The 19741-nt window shown below is 45.4% G+C and overlaps 1 protein-coding gene across 1 annotated transcript; it reads right to left on the reverse strand.

Moving 5' to 3' along the window:
- Window positions 1–10339: 10339 nt before the first annotated feature.
- On the reverse strand, window positions 10340–14134 carry LOC119406864 (myosin regulatory light chain sqh). Its single transcript, XM_037673618.2, has 4 exons — window positions 13991–14134; window positions 13706–13896; window positions 13414–13643; window positions 10340–10507 (listed from the first exon to the last, which is right to left on the reverse strand). The coding sequence occupies exons 2-4, from the start codon at window positions 13890–13892 to the stop codon at window positions 10400–10402; spliced, it is 525 nt and encodes a 174-aa protein (XP_037529546.1). The 5' UTR covers window positions 13893–13896; window positions 13991–14134; the 3' UTR covers window positions 10340–10399.
- Between the last annotated feature and the right edge of the window lie 5607 nt (window positions 14135–19741).

Here is a 19741-nt window from a genome sequence, read left to right on the forward strand (position 1 = left end):
TCCGGGAGTAATAGCAGAAGCAAGGTGTTGACGCACAAGTGAAAAGAAGCTTTATTTGACGTTTCGGCCGTGGGCCCGGCCTTCGTCAGAATGAAACGAGGACACTGGAACGGTCACTTATATGCCAGCGGTCACATTGATTACACAGTGATACAATAGATACTTGCGGAAAACTAAATAATAAATAATAAACTAACAATGTCATCATAGTCGTAAGGCTCATGTCGCAATCATACACACGCAAGAAAAATAGAGAAGGAAAGAAGCAGGTATTGATATATATATATATATATATATTTATATATATATAAAGGAAAGCAGATGATTTTTCAAAGGCTCGTTTATCTTTGTTAGACACAATATTAATGAGAACTAACAGACAATAACGCCAAGGAAAGTACAGGGGGTGTTATCTGTAGTACTTAGAATATAAATGTGAAGAAAGTAAAGTGGACGAAAAGATGACCTATATATATATATATATATATATATATATATATATATATATATATATATATATATATATATATATATATTCTGTTGAAATGCTTAGTTGTTTTTTTTTCTGTTACACTTCTCATCGTTCGCAGCACCCCTTCGGTGAACTGTGCCTGCTTACAACTGCAGGGGCAAATAAGAGTATTTCCCGTAGAGCAGCCCAACTGTGTGAACGAAAACTCTGGAAACGAGCTACAATATTTGGCACTCATTCTCAAAAGTGCACGTTGTTCAAGCAGCATTCTAGTCCTACGGAAGTTTTACATTTCCCTCTTAATTCCATAGTGACACGGCGTTGCTGCATAACGCGTTTCCTGACAAGAAAGCTCTCATAATTTTTCTCTCCGGCAATTCACCTCGTTCCACCAGGATCTATAACGCGGCCGCAATCGTCATGCGTGCTTTATATAATTACTGGAAGTAAATCTTTACTACGACTTTCGAATACAAAAGCTCGTATATTTACGTTACCATCACTTGATCATTTCAGTTCCGTCACGTCAGGAAGCCATTTAGAAAACATAAATACAGATATAAAAATTAGCGCAGCTTACACTAAATCGCGCCAGGCTGGGTCACAGCAGAGCTGGTGGGCGCGTTTCTCTTGTGAAACATTTGCGCAGAATGCTTGGGCTGTCATCGAGAGGTTCAGATTGATGGTAATTTTCTGTCCCCGACGCTCGGCAAACCTCGACCATAACAGCTCTGTTGTAAAAATAGAAAGTAATGCAGCCAATTTAAATCTGGCTACATTTTTACTGCGCACTTGTCTGTTCCTATCTTTCCACGCGTGTCCCTCTATATAATCGGTCCAGTAGAATCCACTCCAAGCGTTCTATTAGATGCGAAAGCATCTTACGCTCGGGGCAGTGTCCGTTCTGCGGCGTCCACACCCATACTGCGCATGCGCCAACTCTGCTCCCTCTCCTCCCGTGGGGTGGAGGAGGGGACGTGAGCGCTGCCTCCGCTTCGTTTTTCCTCTCTCGTTTCTCTCTCTCCGCCACAGCTGTGCGCTCGTATATAATGCGGTGCGCGCTCGCTCCCGTTGCACCCTTCTTCGCAACGGGGCCATGGACGCTCGCGAAGCTGAACGTAAACGGCAACGCCGGCAAGCGAATCTCGAAGCCGCGAAAGCGCGCGTTCGCTGTGCTTCCGTCATTCTCCATCTGTGCAACGGTGTGCGAAACGCCATGAACAACGTCAACGTCGGCGCTAGTTGCAGCGCCACCACCTTAGAAGAAGGCTCGGGAAGCCGAACGTAAACGTCAGCGTCGGCAAGCGGTAATTCAAACGCCTCGACAACCACCGTCTCATAAGTCACATAAGAGAAACGGAAACTCGATGCGCACCCCCGCGATGCTTTCGCATCCCACCATGGTTGCCCGTAGGGGGAGATGTGTAATTTTTCTTAGTCCTATGACACGCTAATTGATCAAAGTGTGTTAAAATATACATCGCGTACGAGCATTTTCCTTACGTGCTATATACTTCTCATTGTTGGAACAACCTCACCCGCGAAATGTGCCCGCTTACTATTGCAAGAATAAATAAAGAAAAGTAGCGTTATATCCAGCAGACTTACATCTATGAACTGTGTCATAGACAAAGTAATCAAGTTTATCTTCTGTTAGTGCGCACAGCAGCGCAAGACTACGTAATTTTGTCTGCCCACCAGGTAGTATTGTCCACCTTTCCATCAGACGTTCCACTAAAAATACACTGCTACGCTTCTAAAAATAAGTATTTGCAAGAAAAGTAAGTAGGCATGCACACGGATTGCAAAACCTGCGTGGTACGTGTAATGCTACAGGATGAACAGCCGGTGAGGGAAATTACGAGGTATTATCTTGACCGCAAGCCAGCGAGCGACTAGAACAAGGAGTGAAGTGTAAAATTTCCTTTGGGCTATATAGGATGCTACCTGATGCTTTTGCGAATGAGCCCCCAGTATAGTTATTCGGTTCCAGAGTTGCATAGACATTCATTCGCTCGCTTGATGTGACATTCGCTTTTTACGTGAAAATTCTGGCAACGCGCCACGGCACATTGCCAGAGCGAAGGCCACGAGACGCTCTTCTCCAACTCGTCGGCAGGTGCAGCTGAGCCCTCAATTAACAACGTTCATGCTGCTTCTCAGTACAAACGAAGACATATTTGCGCGTTCTAAGTTATAAAAGATTACAGTAAAAAAGTGCACTGCATTTCAATGCTAATATAGAGACAATTGATAGCGCACACCAGTAAAAAGTCACGGGATCACCATCAAATGCATCTTCACTTTTTCGCCGCGTGAGGCGCCAAAAGTAATTTTTAGTGAAGAAATAAAAATATAAATCTGCGTTTAAAGAGAAAAACAGGGTTCGTTTTTAGCCTAAAATAGACAATCTTTCCATTGGTGGGGTTATCTCAATTATTGGTCTGTCCCTTTAACGCAACGACTATCGACATAGACCTTTCGCCACCTATGCATTCTTGCCACAATGTTCCTGCTTTATTCGTTCCAGCAGTATTTTTACCATTCAGTATATGAACTTATAAAGCCCATAGTATGAATATATTCCTCACGAAATAATCACTGTTTTTTATTAAAAACGTTGAACACGCAGCATTTCGCGATGTTTCGTCATGTCCAAAAATAACGCTAATTGATACAAAAACGAATAGACTATCAAAGTCATGGAAGACGGACGCCTTCAGATTTAAAAAGTAAGATCGAGAACTCAGAAGCCGAGCCACCGGGGCGGCGCGGCTGGGGCTCAGAGAGGACTCGGGGAGATATATTGTGAACAGATTGGGGAGGGTCCGTTTGCCCCATCACTTAATAAACAGCAGGCGGTGACATGGCGCCTCCTTCAAGCTATACCTATCGAAACCCGGTGACATACGTGATCATTATAAGCCAGAACAATATTCGGCCAAATGTAAATTTTGTCAAAGAAGGAATGGATCACATTATTTGTGCCTGCCTACAAGCGCGCACGACAGGACCGAAAAATTCACGATGGGAAGGAGACCGTGCTGCTCAGCTCAGATCGTCCAGCAGGGCAGCAGAAGCAGCGTCTGGCCGCCATCTTGGCGGGATTGGCCACACCGCCAAGCTGCCGGCAACCTCATTAAAGTTATTTCTCTCCATCATAGTAATGGCTCAAAGCAGCGATTTTCAATTGTTTTGCGTGACACAGTTTTCCGTGCGTGAAGTTAGAAGCGCTCTCTAGGAATCATAACTATTTTCCCCGAAAAATACCTCCTCAATAATTGCTTCTCACATACACATATATTAGCAGGATTTTTTTTTAGCGGGATTGAAGATGGTCAAAAAGCCATCGGGCACACTCGATATGGAATGACCCATTCGTGGGTTTCCAGATAAGATCCAAGGTCCCGGTTCCCAATTTAGATGAAATTTGTTGTAGAGACAGGCCCAGAACAATGCTTTCGAAATTAGTTTTGTGAAGAAAAATTTTGTTCGCCCGAAAAAAATATACAGGGTGTTTTTTTGTTTTTTTAGACAATACAGATATTTTTATAAAAAAAAACAATGACAGTAGAACCTCTGTCGTCTTCGCAAGCGAACTCTACGCCGAGGCGGAAAAACTTTGCCGCACCTAAAGTTACATTCAAATGAGTAATTAAACAAGCACTCGTTAATTAATTTTTTTAATTATTAACTTTAGGGTCACTGTTTGTATGGAAGAGTTGTAGGATGTGACAATTTATGACATGCCCATTTTATTTTTTTAACGCGAAAAACGCACGTATTTTGAGATAATAATAATCGAAAATCAAGACCCCGATTTTGGCGAAACAGAAAGTGAGCACCCCGGGAGTGCAGGAAAACCGTCACCTCTGTCGCGAAAGACCGGAAGCTCACGTGACAATTTTGAAAAAAAGGCGCGTCGCAGTAGATTATGGTCAGCAAAAACGACAAGCCGTCTCAAATACCCAAATGCATCGCTTATTCTTTGTACGCGACATAATCACAAATCAGCAGCTCCACAACAACAAATGCGATGCCAGGTTGTATGGCGCAGCAAAATTTGCAGGAAAATTTGCGCTAAACTAGAAAAGGACAACACAAAGAAGGAACACTTCAACGATCGAGCGCTCGATCTGTTGAAGTGTTCCTTCTTTGTGTTGTCCTTTTCTAGTTTAGCGCAAATTTTCCTGCATAGTATGAACCAACTAGCCCCTCAAGACGTCCTGAGCAGCAAAATTTCTCTAGCGATCAGCCGCTTGACCAACCCGCAGCAACGGCCGCTCGAGGCTGCGGCCGCTTCGACTGTGGGCGAACTCTGCTTGCGCGTGAAAACTACGCTCAGAGGACGAATGAAATAAGTACTGCATCACTGTGAAGGGTAAACGTGTTAATTGCCAACAAGTTCCATATTATAGAACGAAACCTCTGCCGGGAATTTTGCAGTGAGCGCCTCCAGTACAGCACGCATGTATTTTTCCCCTGCTGTTATGCCCGAAGCCGCAAATTATCGTGATAAACGCACGGCTTGTGTTGAATATTATATCTGCAGACATACAAGAATACAGTATTGTAAAAGCGGCACTTTCATAAAGCAAAGATCTCGGACTGACGCTGCAGTGTTCTGGCACGAGAAGGAGAACAAGTGCAGTTTGAACTGTTCGACCATCGTGAGCACGTATGACAGGTTCTTTTTTTAGACGTCACAAGCTTGCTCTTGAGTCATATGTTGCTGATAGAGTGAACCTAATTATTTTTAGGCCATCAGAAGAGAGGAAGCAACACATGTGCGCACTGCTGGAGGTGCTCACTGTAAAATTCCCGGCAGAGGTTTCGTCGTTGTATAATACGGACCTTAGCCAATTAACGTTTGCTCTTCCCAGTGATGCATTCCTTATCTCATTCGTATTTTGAGCGTAGTTTTCACGCGCAAGCGGAGCTCGCCCACCGTCGAAGCAGCATGCACTCATGTACTGTGAGCGCCCGCGGACTCGAGCGGCCGTTGCTGCGGGTTTGTCAAGCGGCTGATTGCTAGAGAAATTTTGCTGCACCATGCAACCTGGCAGCGCATTTGTTGTAGTGGAGCTGCTGCTTTTTGATTATGTTGCGTACAATTATTTTTAACAACCTCTATCCGATCTTCAACACATGACGAGCGGCGCAGCCGCTATAGGCTGACTTGGTCACATGTGACGCATTACAACTTCTTAGCAACCAAAATAATTCAACGTTTTTTACGCAGAATGGTGGATGACATCCTTGACTTCGACCCTTCATCCCCCCGCGTCCCTGCCCTGGCTACGACATCGATTCTGAGATACTGCAGCGCAAGAAACACACGGACGGAACAAAAAAGGCATACACGCTCACATACAAACATTTTCCCCACCCTCTCCGCTTGCCGCCCCTGAAAATTAACAAGATATCAATTTTAAATTTCGCGCCGTATTCCCTGCACATGATTGTCAGCGTGTTGTCACGGATTTACAATGTCTTTTCCGCATTTTGACCACATATTGGATCAACAACGTACTGATTAAGAACTACGTAGGCCCTTGCAGACGCCTTCAAAATCTATGACGTCACAGCGAGTTGGTGCGTGACGTCATTACCTGCATTTTTTTTTACGTGTTTTCTCGCATACTCATTCTCGCGGTAAGCTAATTTACTAGCAAGAGGAAAATCGCTTTTCTCTTTAGCGCCCCTTTAAGTTTTTACTGTTGACGACAACGCCTCCATTGTGGCATCACTTAACAACTGAACCGAACTGGTTCATTTATCCTTTACTCTCGAGTCCCCACTGATGTGTGTGTCATGAAATTTAGTTCTGAGCTTTTCAAGTGTGTTTTGTGAAGGGGTGTTCTCCGCGAAACGCTACAATCGTACTCACCGTGATCGTGCTCGAATCGGTGCTGCCATGTCGTGGCCATTACGCGAAGCGCTTTCCATCGGCCTCCGAGATTGCACACTACCGGTGTGACCCCATTGCGTCTACTGCTACCGTGTTTTACTGTACTTGCATGCTTCGAGTATATTTGGAAGCCACATGGACGATCACTGATGATGCTTTGGGACGTTTCCACCGGAACAAGCTTTGCAAGTCAGTTCTGCTGATTCCCGCAAGGTGGCGGTAGGGTAAGAAAGGGAAAGCGATCGCCCTTGGAAAGGCGTTGGTACCGGGTTCGATCCCTGGACCAGGACGAATTTTTCAGCAACTAACAAGCTTTCTCTCTGTGGAATCCGCATGGACTTCCTTGTGGCTTCGTGCTACAAACGGGTATTTGTCGGTTTCCCGTTCGGAACAAGCTTTTATTTTACAATTTGTCGAATTTTGGCTCACTCAGCACACAGCTTCAAAAAATGCGCGGAGGCAGTCTTTCCTTCTTCGGGTCCGAGCGGATGAGGAAGAAAATGCGGCGCGGTTCGCGAAAGTTTCTGCTAGTTCTGCGCTACCACATATCGGAGGCCACGAACCTTTTGTTGCTGCAGGGTCATTCTAGTCTTGGAAAAGGGCAACTCCATCCAAGTGCGAACACGTGGAAAAGTGCCCGCAGAAGCGGTAGACACACGACTTCTTTTTGCAAGTTTAGCAAATGAGAACACGAAAAAGGCACATGAATACATTCCAAAGCTGTACGCTCACAAAAAAAAGAAAAAAAAGGGAATTTGAGGATTGAAAGAGCTTTTTTCTTTCTTTTGTTACACAGCGCGCAAGAGGACAGTTTTCTGGTACTAAGACCAGTTTTCTGGTACTAAGACCCACACACTAATTCCAAGTGATTCGACCACATGGCACGGACGAAGCTTCACCTAAATGCACAGCCGGTGAGGGACAACCAAACACGCATACGTACAGTCTGGATAGAATGCGTTGCTGGGCGAGAATTGTCTGAAAATAAATGCGGAGCGCAAAAAAGACGGGACACAAGAGACAAGACGGGACGGGCGCTCTTGTCTCTTGTGTCCCGTATTTCTTGCGCTCTGCTTTTATTTTCGTACAGTCTGGAGATGCCCTGGCTCACTCAGCACGTGCTCCAATGTATCCGTACAATACCGACTGGCGCAACATCAGGAACAGTGGCAAGTATTGGCACAATAAAGCCTTTCGCCTTTCACACCAGAGCCAATATGCCACCATTAAATGACTAAACATCAGCTTGAACATGGATTGCTGCATGCTTCTGGTCAAGTTCACGATTTTTAAAAGGTCAACGAACATAGCCACGCTTTCATTCGGCTTCTGAAACCTGCTTTGAAGGGCTTGCTCTGCTCGCTCTTTCCTTTCGGGACCGCGGTAGGTATCGCTAAAGCCCCTCCATGCGTTTTCTGCGGCAGCAGACGCGATGGAGGGGCTTTAGGTATCGCGTATCTGCTGCTTAAATTCCTGCCAGGTGGCGATAGACGGCTCGTATGGTTAACGAAGCATACTCGGGCACTGGCAGAATCCTCCAAGGTGAAATACACGTCCCCTAACTTCTTCCGTCGAAGTCATCGAGCCAGTCCTCCGTGTCCTCAGAAGGGTCACCCTGGGAGGGCCACGGCAAGCGCAGCGTGTTCAGAACCAGCGACAGGCACGATCGAGTCCCGTATTGTATGTCTCCAGTGTCCGACTTGCGGATTGTGGTCGACATCCTCGGCAGATCTTCCAGGCCGTACTCCGGAGGCAATCCTTGAAGCCGAAAGCTTGCACTTAGTCACGCAAGGCTTGAAACAGCGAAACTGCACAATTCTGAAGTCTAATCTGGCTGTTGCTAGGCTTTAGCTAGGTTAGTCACGACACGGATGTCCAAACTCCAGAACAGAGCGTTCGCACCTCTCATAGATCTACGGGCACGTCGGCGTAGCCTCGATGGGCTTCCATCACTTCAGGCTCTTCCCACAGCCGCCATTGCCTTTCCTGCAGCTTCACACTAGTCGTGCCAAGCCTGAAGGAAGAGAGCAGCTGGGTGGCCGCCTTTGTTTCTCATTATTTCTTTCTCTCTGTTTCGTTCTTTCTCGCTCTCTTTCTTCCCTTTCTCTCTTGATCTATTTTTTTCTCTTTCTGTGTTTCTCTCTCCTATGTCTTTCTCTGTCTTCATTCCCATTATTTCTCTCTCTCTCTTTGTGAACCAGTGGCGAGTAGTGGGTTGATGATGATAGTTTTCTGATATGCTGCACAAATAACGGCCACCTTAAATCGTTTTACTGTTAGAAGAGTAATCTCACATTTACCACGGATAAGAGTTCATTACCCAACATGTGCAGCAGGTATCATTCACTGGGCAAATCGCCTCCAGTCTGACGACCAACCTGATGAGCCACGTTTAAGTGCTACAGTTGGGTACAACCGTTGGTACAACTTTATAAGGCCGCAGGATTTCCACCTAAAACAAAGATGAACATGAGCCTGCACCAATGGGCGTGCCGTCTAGACTCCAACCGTGAGCCAGTCCAAGAATATGAGTGGGACTATTTCTTTCATTGGTGTAGCCAGGGGGAGGTCTTGGGGCTGTTCAAACCACCCCTGAATTTTTTCAATTTTGCATATGCATATATACTCACACATACAAACACACGAATAAGCATGCATAAAGGTTGGTTAGAGCCCCCCCATTTCTCGAAAAAGGTTTGTGGCACTGATTTCTTCAGTCGTGGAGGCAATCATGCTTCAATCATTAACAAAACGCAAATATTAAGTATGTGGATTGATTAAATAGTGCTCCAGAAACCTCACTGTATGCCAAGAAAATTATTATTAAAAAATATATATCACGTTATATTGGTCCGCATACCGTCAGCGCAATTTAATAATATTTAATAATATTTAATATTTAATGTCCCAAAACCACGATACGATTACGAGAGACACCATAGTGGAGGGCTCCGGAAATTTCGACCACCTGGGGTTCTTTAACGTGCACCTAAATCTAAGTACACGGGCCTCAAACATTTCAGGCTCCATCGAAAAAGCAGCCGCCGCGGGTGGAATTCGATCCCGCGACTTTCGGGTCAGCAGTCGAGCACCAAAACCATCAGACCACCGTGGCGGGTTCTGAGCGCAATTTAGACCACCAGTGTCCGAGAAAGGGCTTGTAACGTAGCGTTTGCCATCAGTGGCGTAGCATGAAATTTCTTTCGGGGGAGGAGGGGTTAAACCACCCTTTAGTATGTCGCGCTTGTGTTTTTATTTTTGTGTGTATATATACCCATGCAAAACTGAAAAATTTCAGAGGGGGGTTGAACACGCCACTCCCCCTGGCTCCACCAGTGTTTGCCATGCCCGCCTTTTCCCGCACGACAGCCGGTGCTGCGGTACAGTGGCAGCAGGGTACGGCCACAGTCCTGTAAAACTGAACTTCTGGACTAGCCGCATTGTCTCAAGGGTAACGCAGAGTATCTTTTTTTCATGAATCCAACTGAAATGCACAAGCTGCACTTGTCCTGTCTTGCAATGCACTGAAATGTTCTTTTTTATCATCGATATCTCGAGTACTAGTGATTAACTGCACCGATGGCCTTCAACATCATTGGGCTTTAGTACCGGTGTGTCCCTCTGGTGGCACAAATAGTGTCTTACATGTACCTTAACTTCTAGATTACTAATGCACTGCTGTGCATAATATTGATGTTTCTGACTTTCTGAAGCACTGACCTTTCACTCTGACATAAATTATTTGCCTTTAGTGTCACTTTAATAAATTCTTTTTGGAAGTCCAGTGCTTGTCTCCTTTCTCTCATATGCTGGGCACAAGAATGAAAATAGTCCAAGGCTAAAATTGTGGAACGTCGTTGCTTTTCAGGGATCCATGCCACTGATATAACCTAAAAACAACCCCCCTCCCCTCATGAAGGCATTGAGTGATAATCATGGTAAATGCATTCAAGCTGTGAAAGAGGAACAATAGAGTGCTTTCTTTATTCAATATAAAAGGATACAAAAATATGCATTCACTGGTCATCGTTCTCCTTGGCACCATGTTTCAAGATGCGTGTGAATTCCAAGTAATTGAACATTCCGTTCTTGTCTATAGGTGCTTCACGAAACATTTCATCAACCTGCAACAGATAAGATACACGTGACTTAAGTTATGTACAATAATAATAACAATAATAATAATAATAATAATAATAATAATAATAATAATAATAATAATAAACTTATTGGTCAATTTTTTGCAATACAACACTTATACACAAGCAGTACAGAAAGGTTCTTACTTTTAGAACTAACTATGGCTGTCAAACATTAAGTGATAACCTGGGATTACTGAATTCCTGAAATATAGCAGGCTGTACTGTATACAATCTAAGATTGTCAGAATTTAATTATTTTTTTTATTGCTGCAAGAATTCATTCAAATAACCAAATATTTTTCTGTATCACTTTTTTTCTTTTTGAAAACATTATTACTTCCAGGAACACTTTTCCGTGTATTGTATAGCGTGTTATGTGTGTGATACCATGTAGCCAGATACAACAAAGGGGGCGACAGGCTCATGCTACATCTGCATGATTTTTTTCCTCAACCTCCTCCACTTATCACATTGTTTTTTGTAAATGGACATAATAAAATTAGTCAAACTACTACAGCCTACTTAGGTAACTAGTGCATCAAATAATTTTCGCAGTAATAGTAGCGAGTAGTGTTCCAATCCAAACATCCTGCCTTCTCCCACTCATCAACAACTGGCCAATGGCAGCTCTCTGTGTTCCAATTCAAACACTGCACCTTCTTCCAGTCAACAATCTGCCAATGGCAGCCCTCTATGAGAATGTGACTGATGTCACAAGACTGCTGGTGGCTGGTCCATTGCCTCTGTTCGAAAGGAGAGCTTTTAAAGAAGTCAAGTCTGCACTTCACATGCGAACTCCCTGTGCCACGTACGACTAGGAAATGTGACCGAGATGTTCAAAGCTGCGCCTTCACTCCATGAAATCTGTTTTCTCATTAAAGGGGCCCTGCAACACTATTCCAAGCAATAATCAAATGGCCACAGCATCAGAGTTTATTGCCACAAGAATCGATTGCTGCAAAAATTTCCTGAATCCGTCAAGTACGAGCAGTTACAGAGGTTTATCACACACTAAGCTCTTTTGCCCGTCGTCCTGACGAGTGTGCTCAAAGCTATACAGGGGGGAGGGAAGACAAAGGGACAAGAAACTATGTCAGTGCGCATCATTATCTTGGGCACTTTCTCTTTCTTTCTTTGAATGCGTTGACTCAAATTCGGTGTGATCACGAGCACAATAGCGTTGCTACTTCGTCATTCTAGCACAATACACGATGCAGTGTTGGCACGTGGCGGCGCTCCATGGTGGCAACTATGCAGCACTGGACTGCTCAAATCAGCCAGTTGCCATGCCCTCCCATCTGATGATGTAAGTAGAGCCCTTGATAACATAATTTGCCAAGAGAAGAGCAAGCAATTTCTAGCATATAAGTGTAGAGGCCTGGGCTAGTTGGTTAGTATTCATACTTGCAGCCTAAACCCTGCAAGTATGAATTTCTAGTAGTCTCCAAAACATAAATGTAAATTCCCTGCTGCATGCAGTGCTACAATATTTGGCTCATGTTGACAGGAGCCTTGACTAACAATTAGCAGCATTTCTGGCCATGTTCAAAAAGTGTTGCAGAGCACCTTAATGTCCAAGGAGTGGTTCAAGGCTCATTTACATAGTATTAGTATCAACACAGCATTTCTGCATCACTTTATTGTGCCCGTTCAAAACCTTTAACTGTAGAGAAATTATAAAAAGTACCAGAGAATTTGCGAAAATGCTTGTTTCAACAAACCAGCGGCATGCAAGAAACAGATGTGTGATGTAATGCTTTATTCCTAAAGCTGCTGCAGTTGCCACATGTGAATACAATTAGAAGACACGTGCAGCTTTCTTGCAAGTATTTTACAATCAACACGCTCCACATGCCTAGCTTTATCAGCAAATTTTACTGTGTCATGATGATGCAAGAACACCAATGACACCTAGGAATCATTTTGATATGGACTGTGGTGTAATTCTAAAATGTCTCATGTGTTTTCCAATCTTTGTAGTGGTTAAATGTCAACATTTTATGTGTGAGAAGTGTGTGATAGAGCCTCTAAATTATATATATGTATCCGTACTCCTTTAAGGTCCAATAGTTAGGTACCTTAATACACAAAAAGGCACAGGTGCCAGTATAAGAACTTCATGGCTATAGAGAGAAAAAAATGGCTGGACTTTTGTACGTGGCTTAATATCAAGTTATTGCTTGGCTCATAATTATCTTAACTACAGGATAGCACAGACATCCTTCCCTTAATTCATTAAAAGCGCCCATGATTTCAATAATAAAATCAGGACTTTTATTTTTCAAAGACAATTTTTTAAAATCCCATTCTATTAATTTAGTCACTTAGTCAAAAGAAAATGACCATTAAGGGGTATGGCTTCAGTGCCACATTACTGCAGTATTCAGTGCTGCATGATAGTTTGGTTATCTAAATTGTAATTAAGCTTATGTTCAAGTCATTGGCAGATCATTAATGTCTTGTGCAATGGAGTACCAACTAGCCCAAATGTATACGTTAATAGCTGATGTTGAGAAAACAATATTAATGAGTTACAGAAAGATCATTGCCGCTAATTGGGAGTCCAGCACAAAAGAGTGGTTGCATTCTTTATGGTAAAGCTGGATTTGGTGTGCAATCTGAGGCATATGAAACCTGTATACTGTTGAAACTAAATTTAGCCATGACTCAGCCACAAATCTTGCACGTTTTCGGATCTCAAATGCCTGCATATGCACACCAATCCTTCGAAGTAACAATTTACACCTACTGCATATGCATATAGAACTCAATTGTCGAATGCAATTACACGAATGACTCGCACACTGCTGTGAGCGACAGCATGGGCGCGGCGTACTTCCTGCGTTGACAAACTACTCCGCGGGAGGCAGTAGCCAAAAATCACTCACATCTTCGTCGGTGAAGCGGTCGCCCATGCTGGTCAGAAGCTCGCGAAGCCGTTCCTCGTGTATGCGGCCGACGTTCTCTTCGTCGAAGCAAGCGAAAGCATTCTTGATGACATCCTCAGGGTCTGTTCCTTGCAGCCGCTCCCCGAAAAGGGTCAGGAACATCGTAAAATTGATCGGGCCCGGAGCTTCGTTCATCATGCTGTCCAAGTACGGGTCCGCTGGGTCCTTGCCTGCGAAGGGAGTCCGCCGCATTACAGAAAGCATCCCTGGCACTACTCAGTGCCACACTCACCGAGTGAGGCCAGCATATCGTGCAAGTCCTCCTTGTCGATGAAGCCGTCCCTGTTCTGGTCAATCATGTTAAACGCTTCTTTGAACTCCTGTATCTGCGCTTGGTCAAACATAGCGAACACATTGGATGTGGCTCGCTGGGCCCGTTTCTTCGTGGGGCCCCTGCCTTTGGTCTTCCGACTCGACATGGTTCTGCAAAGGCAGAGAGCGTTCGCTTAACTACAGCGGCAAACGACAGGCCAAGGCAACCGGAAAAATACACTTGGTGTCATACTCAAATGCTCACCTAGCGAGCAGAGGGCTTCAGATGAAGTTTTCTTTCAGATGAACTTCTGACAGGCACGCAGAGCTGACAACGCCCTGCTCTTACCCTAAATCTCAGGATGAAGTATGAAGCACACTCACCCGCAGGAAGTGGAAACCGGTAAACTACAGTGTTCTAGAAGTTTATAGTGCGCTCACTGAGCGGCGGAGCGTGACGCACTTCATGTCGCCGCCGACAGGCGGCGCGGCTCACAGCGTCACCTGAAACTTTCCGGCGGGTTGCAGGGCGCGGATAGCGCGCGTTGTTGTTTTGCGCGCAAGAAAAGTCAATCTTACGGTGCGCAACTCACGGAAGTTCTTTTGATGCAAGTTTTCTGTGTGTTGTGAAATAAGTTACTGTCGTTGTGACTGATTTACGGAGGGCGAGCGATGTTTTAAGCGGCTATTGCATAAATGAATGCTCCTCCACGCAGCCGCTGCAATAGGTGATATTCACCCCCGAGCAACCCTGTTCTCCCGCAGCATACCCGCACGGCACGTCGGGAAGGCACTGCTTCCGGGTGTTCTGTGCCGCCATATCTGAGGCCGTGCCCCCCATGTGTGCCTCTGCGCGATACGCGAGTTAAGCCGTTTTTTGCGCCCGCCACCCGAAATCACGGTTAATTGCGCCGTATTTGGGTGCAGCAATCGCACAAAATCGGAGAGTGACACGCGTGAGAACGCAAGAACGGTTAAATTTTATTCGTTGCCGAACGTTATTCGCGGTCAATGTAGCCGTGCTCTGGAGGTCTCGGCGAAGCGTCGTGACGAATGTTTCAGCCGCCTTCGCCGCGCTCCAAAGGCTGTGTGGTAAGCGCCTGAGAGTGGTTTACCTGCGAATAGAAACTCGGTTGAGTTCATATTCTGACAGCTGTGTATAAAAAAGGAGGAAAGCCGCGAACGAAACACGAAAAAAAAAATCGCGTTGACACAGTAAATGCATTCAGATTCTGCCGCACTGCACTGGCGAAAACATCTGCGAAAAGCATGACACAGTAAAGTACTCAACGTTAGACTGTCCATATTGACACATGCGCGGTACATTGCGAGCTAAAATGAGACGCACACACTTTTGTTTTTCTCGCTAAAGTGGACTTCTGGCTGCGAGTTTTGTACATTTGCATCAAAACACAGGTGACTTGCAACCTTGGTCTCGTTAAATAATTCAACGCCCTAGAGATACATTTTCATCGCGATCGATTAAAGCTGTAGGTGAGCCAATCACGTCGAAATTTAAGTCTCGTTCGCACTCGACTGCAATCGAAAGTACCCCGCGTAGCGGTGCTTTTACATGCATTACTTCGCAAGCGCTGTTAACACCGCTGCCTCAACCAGGTTCGTAGAGAATCGCACTGCCATCAAATTGTTTGGTGCGCTCACCCTTCCCGCTTACAGCTGAAATTTAAGTTCAACGCTAAAGATTATCTTACCTTTGCGCGCACAACGACGCAGTCGCCGTAACTTTTCAGCGAGGGTTCCTGGGCAAACTCACTCTTCCAAAGATTTCTTGGCTCTCAGTTGTTCATGCGTCACAAAACTGGTAGCGTGCACCAAGTACTCCTTGATGTCTGAAAGTTCCACCTTCGGTACGAGTGCGATCTCGAATGAGCCTTGCTCGTCAGAACAGCTGGTCAGAATGAGTGGGTCAACGCCACCGCTGAGAGCCACTTTGTCCGTGTATCGCTGTTTCGCATCAGCGTCCAATTTCTCGGCGTACACGCTGAAGCGAGGCGAGTGCTCATCGCCCATGGCTGCAGCAGCTTCACAACCGGTAAATGCAATACTTTTTGAGCCAAATAAATTAAAACAAGAGGAATGTGAAGCAAATACCGCTTCTAGGCAGCGGACGGTGAATGCACCGGTCGGGACGGACGGCCTTCAAAATGGCGGTCACACGGTTGCCAGCACAGCCGGCGCACTTTCCGCTATCGCTTCCGCCAACGTGACGTCACGTGAATACAACCTATAACAGGGTGTGTAGTTGGGGGCGTTCCGTTTTTTTTTTTTTTTTGTCCTGCTGATCGATACGATTTTCAATGCACTTTCGCCACTGTAGCTGTCATAGCGACTTCACTCCCGCCTTTCGAGCCCCACTATGCCGAATATAAACAACGCCTCATTTTAAAAATTTTTTCGCGTATATATGATCTAGCTGGTCTGTGTAACTCACCCACTTAATGTTCTTTTTTTTTTTTTCGCGAATCAATAATGGGCGGAATCACTCGGCTTCGTAATAAATGTATCTGCACCGTACGCTTAAAAATTTTTTTATTTAGAGACATAGATCGTACAAGGTTATTAAAACTGCAGTTGGACTCGTATACCCAATAAAAAATATTTATACATAGTTAATATGAGTACATAACAAGTAACATGTATCACGTGCGTACACATTTTTATTGCACAGGGTTTTTGTGTACATAAATCAGTATGTCATACTGATTTTATGTACACAAAACCCTGCCTATGTATGCGCAAATGTTTGCCATATCACAATATGAATTATCAATGCCGAAAATGTCACTCGTGGTCGAACAATAAACAGATGCAACAAACGTGTATGAACATCTGCTAGTCGACTACGAAAATGAAAAATAAAGGACAGCAAGAAACGCCGGCGATGTTTGCAGTCAACAGCCGACGACAACGTCGACCTACCAGCAACTGGGGCATCCCAAAGAGAGCCCAATCACTTTGGACCTCCCCCGCTTCCTAATGAGAGCTACTTCAGCCCCCCTCTACATCTCCTTTTTCTGTACGTCACTATCCAGCCCGTTTCATCCGTCAGTATAGTTCTGTGCTTAGGACTTCGATAGCGAAACAAGCAGCGACGTACCAGCATTCTTTATTATTTTTTTAGAAGTACCCCTAACCCCCCCCACCTTTTTTTTTTACTAAGGCACGAGTATGGTTTTGTTGTCACCACCCTCGCGCGTTTTCTTGCTTTTATTGCTTTCACACTTGACTCTGCGGTCACTCCTAGCTTCGTTGGGTCCAGCTGTTTTTTGTTGTCAAACGCAGCCCCAGAAATTTCTCTGCACGTACGCTGCATGCTCTATGTGCACGACCGCCTGAGGCTGTAAAAAAGCGCGTCCCTCCCGTCCAGATGCAGCGGCGGGCCGTCTTTGAGACAGTAGCGATTTGCGGATAGACACAGATGCCGATCCTTCAGAAAAACAATCATATATAAGTGCAGTAAAGCGGCACGCGGGGTGCCGACAAAGGTCCTTCAAGCGAATGAACGGAGTGAACATGCGCTGCAGGGCACACACAAATGGAAACAGTAGCTTCAACTACTTGGATCAGTTTTAAAAAAAAAAGAATAAAATGCTCGACTCCCTCCCCTCCTCATTTTTTTTTTGTGATCACTTTTTGTGTCATTGTGGTGGCCCTCTCCCCGCCACCAACCCCGCGTTTGTTGGTACCCCCGCAACTACAGCGTAACCAGCCTAACCCCCACCGACCAAGGGGACGCGCTCCACACCCCGCAAGAGTTTTCAGGAGAAACTGGCGGCAGCGCCCCTGGCGGGCGCTCAAGCTGTCGACGCGGAGAGGGCCGCGGCGGCGCGGCGCAGGGATACGGCAGTGAGCCCACTGCCCCATTCTAGTACACTGTACGGTAAACATTGCGCTACAGCCACTGCAGCTGTACAAATCTGTAGTGAGTCGTAAGAGTAAGCGTAAGCTTCTACGCGGGGACCACGATAAAGTCCAAATATGGTATATAAAGACATGCGCGCCGCCTATGCTTCTCAAACTAAACAATTAAGTATTACTTTTTCTGATTTATAAATTTCTTTTATTTGACAATTACTTCAAAATGGCATTTTAATACAATTTAGTAGTTCATTTGGGTAAAAATTTGAGTTTTCTTAACGAATTGACGCGCGCGAGTTTTAAGCTACCGCAGCGCTCTTTGTAGTGCAACACGCAAACTAGCGTAGTGGTCGCACTAAACAATTATCGAAAGCATTACGTGACGCTTGCCTTCTCACCTTCTCCCAACGTGAAACAAACCAGCGAAACCAACCAGGACCACAACCACAACTCCAGTTGGTTTCTCTTCAGAGTTTGTTGCTTCGGCGATTTGCAGGATTCACTCAGTAGGCTAGCGGCAAGTGTGCTTCGAGTGTGAGCACGTGAAATCCCGGAACGCGAAGCTTTCCGACTCCTGTTATTATTATTAGTACAGAATTTTGTTCGGGAAAGCGGGCACGCCCCTGTTCTGCCTAATGAAAGGCAAATGGTATTACCCATCCGACTGTAGCGCGGATGTAGAAACTTACACGAGTCATGAAGAAACCGTCGCATGGCTCATGCCATACGGGACCGTGAAGGCCTTGCTTGAGGGGATTAATTAAGTGGCAAACTAGCACCAAAAGACTACAGAAACTCAGGTGCCACTGTGAGGCAGCAGCCGAGCCATCAAAAGGTGGCCCACAAAACACCTAAAGGGTGGCCTTGATTACATGTAACTATAGCCTATCAGTCCTGTACCTTTAAGCGTAATTTATTATAATGACTGCTTTCCTTACAGACGTGGTGATACACTGGGGCTCTCAGAATGTTGGCATTGTATGCACCACATTTACAGCATTCATAATTGTGTGACACATGATCCAACATGTGCATTGGATCTGCATAACTTTTTCGATGGGAGATAGCCTCTGACAAGCAGCTGCATCGCCTCATTATGACAGGTTTTCCTGGTTCCTGTGTCCACCAAACAGCTCCTAGCCATGGGAGTGAACGACAACCTAATAGAATTAATTGAAGCTAAACGTGATAGCCAGATACGAAAACATGGCAACATCCTAATGAGAGAAGAGCTACTCATCAGGCTAGGATACACTCAAACTGATGCATATACAACAATGCAATGCAGCTACCCGCCAACCTCCGAGCAAGAATGCCCTCTATTGGGTACATGCACCCCGAGTGCAATGCTGGGCACAGGCAGGCAAGTGTGACTATAATCTCTGAAGCCCACTGATCAGTCTCCCTGAAACGCCCTCCTGTACACCGACTAGATATCACTCCTGCAAATTCACGATTGGAGCAGTGGTTAACAGTAATCACGGCTCAGTAGCCTGTATTCCTACCAAACAAACATCTGAGGGTGAGGAGTGTGCTGTAGCTATGGCCCATGCCACCATAAACCTTACTCGCACCGATATTTGTCATTTTCACTGATTCACTGCAGGACACCTTTTGAGCGTTCACACGCATTACTGTCCCACAACACACGCACTGCATTTTTCACACCACACATACTACGCACACCACACAAGTTCTGCCTCTCTCCCTGGTTATGAGTGCACACATGCAGCTGCCTGAGATATCACTCACCGGGAACCAGAGGAAGAGCTGTCCAACTTGGATGTACTTTAACAAAACGTATAGTTGGCTTTCCATGATCACTAAAAGAGTGCTCTACACTTTCAGTGATCAACCCAGATGAGGAGGACAAGCACACAATTTCTAGGATATCGAGACACTCTCGATTATGACAGTTGAGAGTGCCTTCAGTAACCTCCACCACACCACACACTGAGAGGATGCAACCACAAATGCAGCCGACACATTCCTCGACCACTGCTTCCTTCACATCCTCCGTCCAACTTTCTACCCCAACAGGTTCCCCGACTGCAGAGCAACCCGGCATCATTTCATTCAGCACTGAAATGTCAGTGTCCACTGGCTGGGCACTATCCCATTTCCTCTCCTATCCTAA

This window comes from Rhipicephalus sanguineus, chromosome 10 (genome assembly GCF_013339695.2).
Source record: "Rhipicephalus sanguineus isolate Rsan-2018 chromosome 10, BIME_Rsan_1.4, whole genome shotgun sequence".
NCBI lineage: Eukaryota > Metazoa > Arthropoda > Arachnida > Ixodida > Ixodidae > Rhipicephalus > Rhipicephalus sanguineus.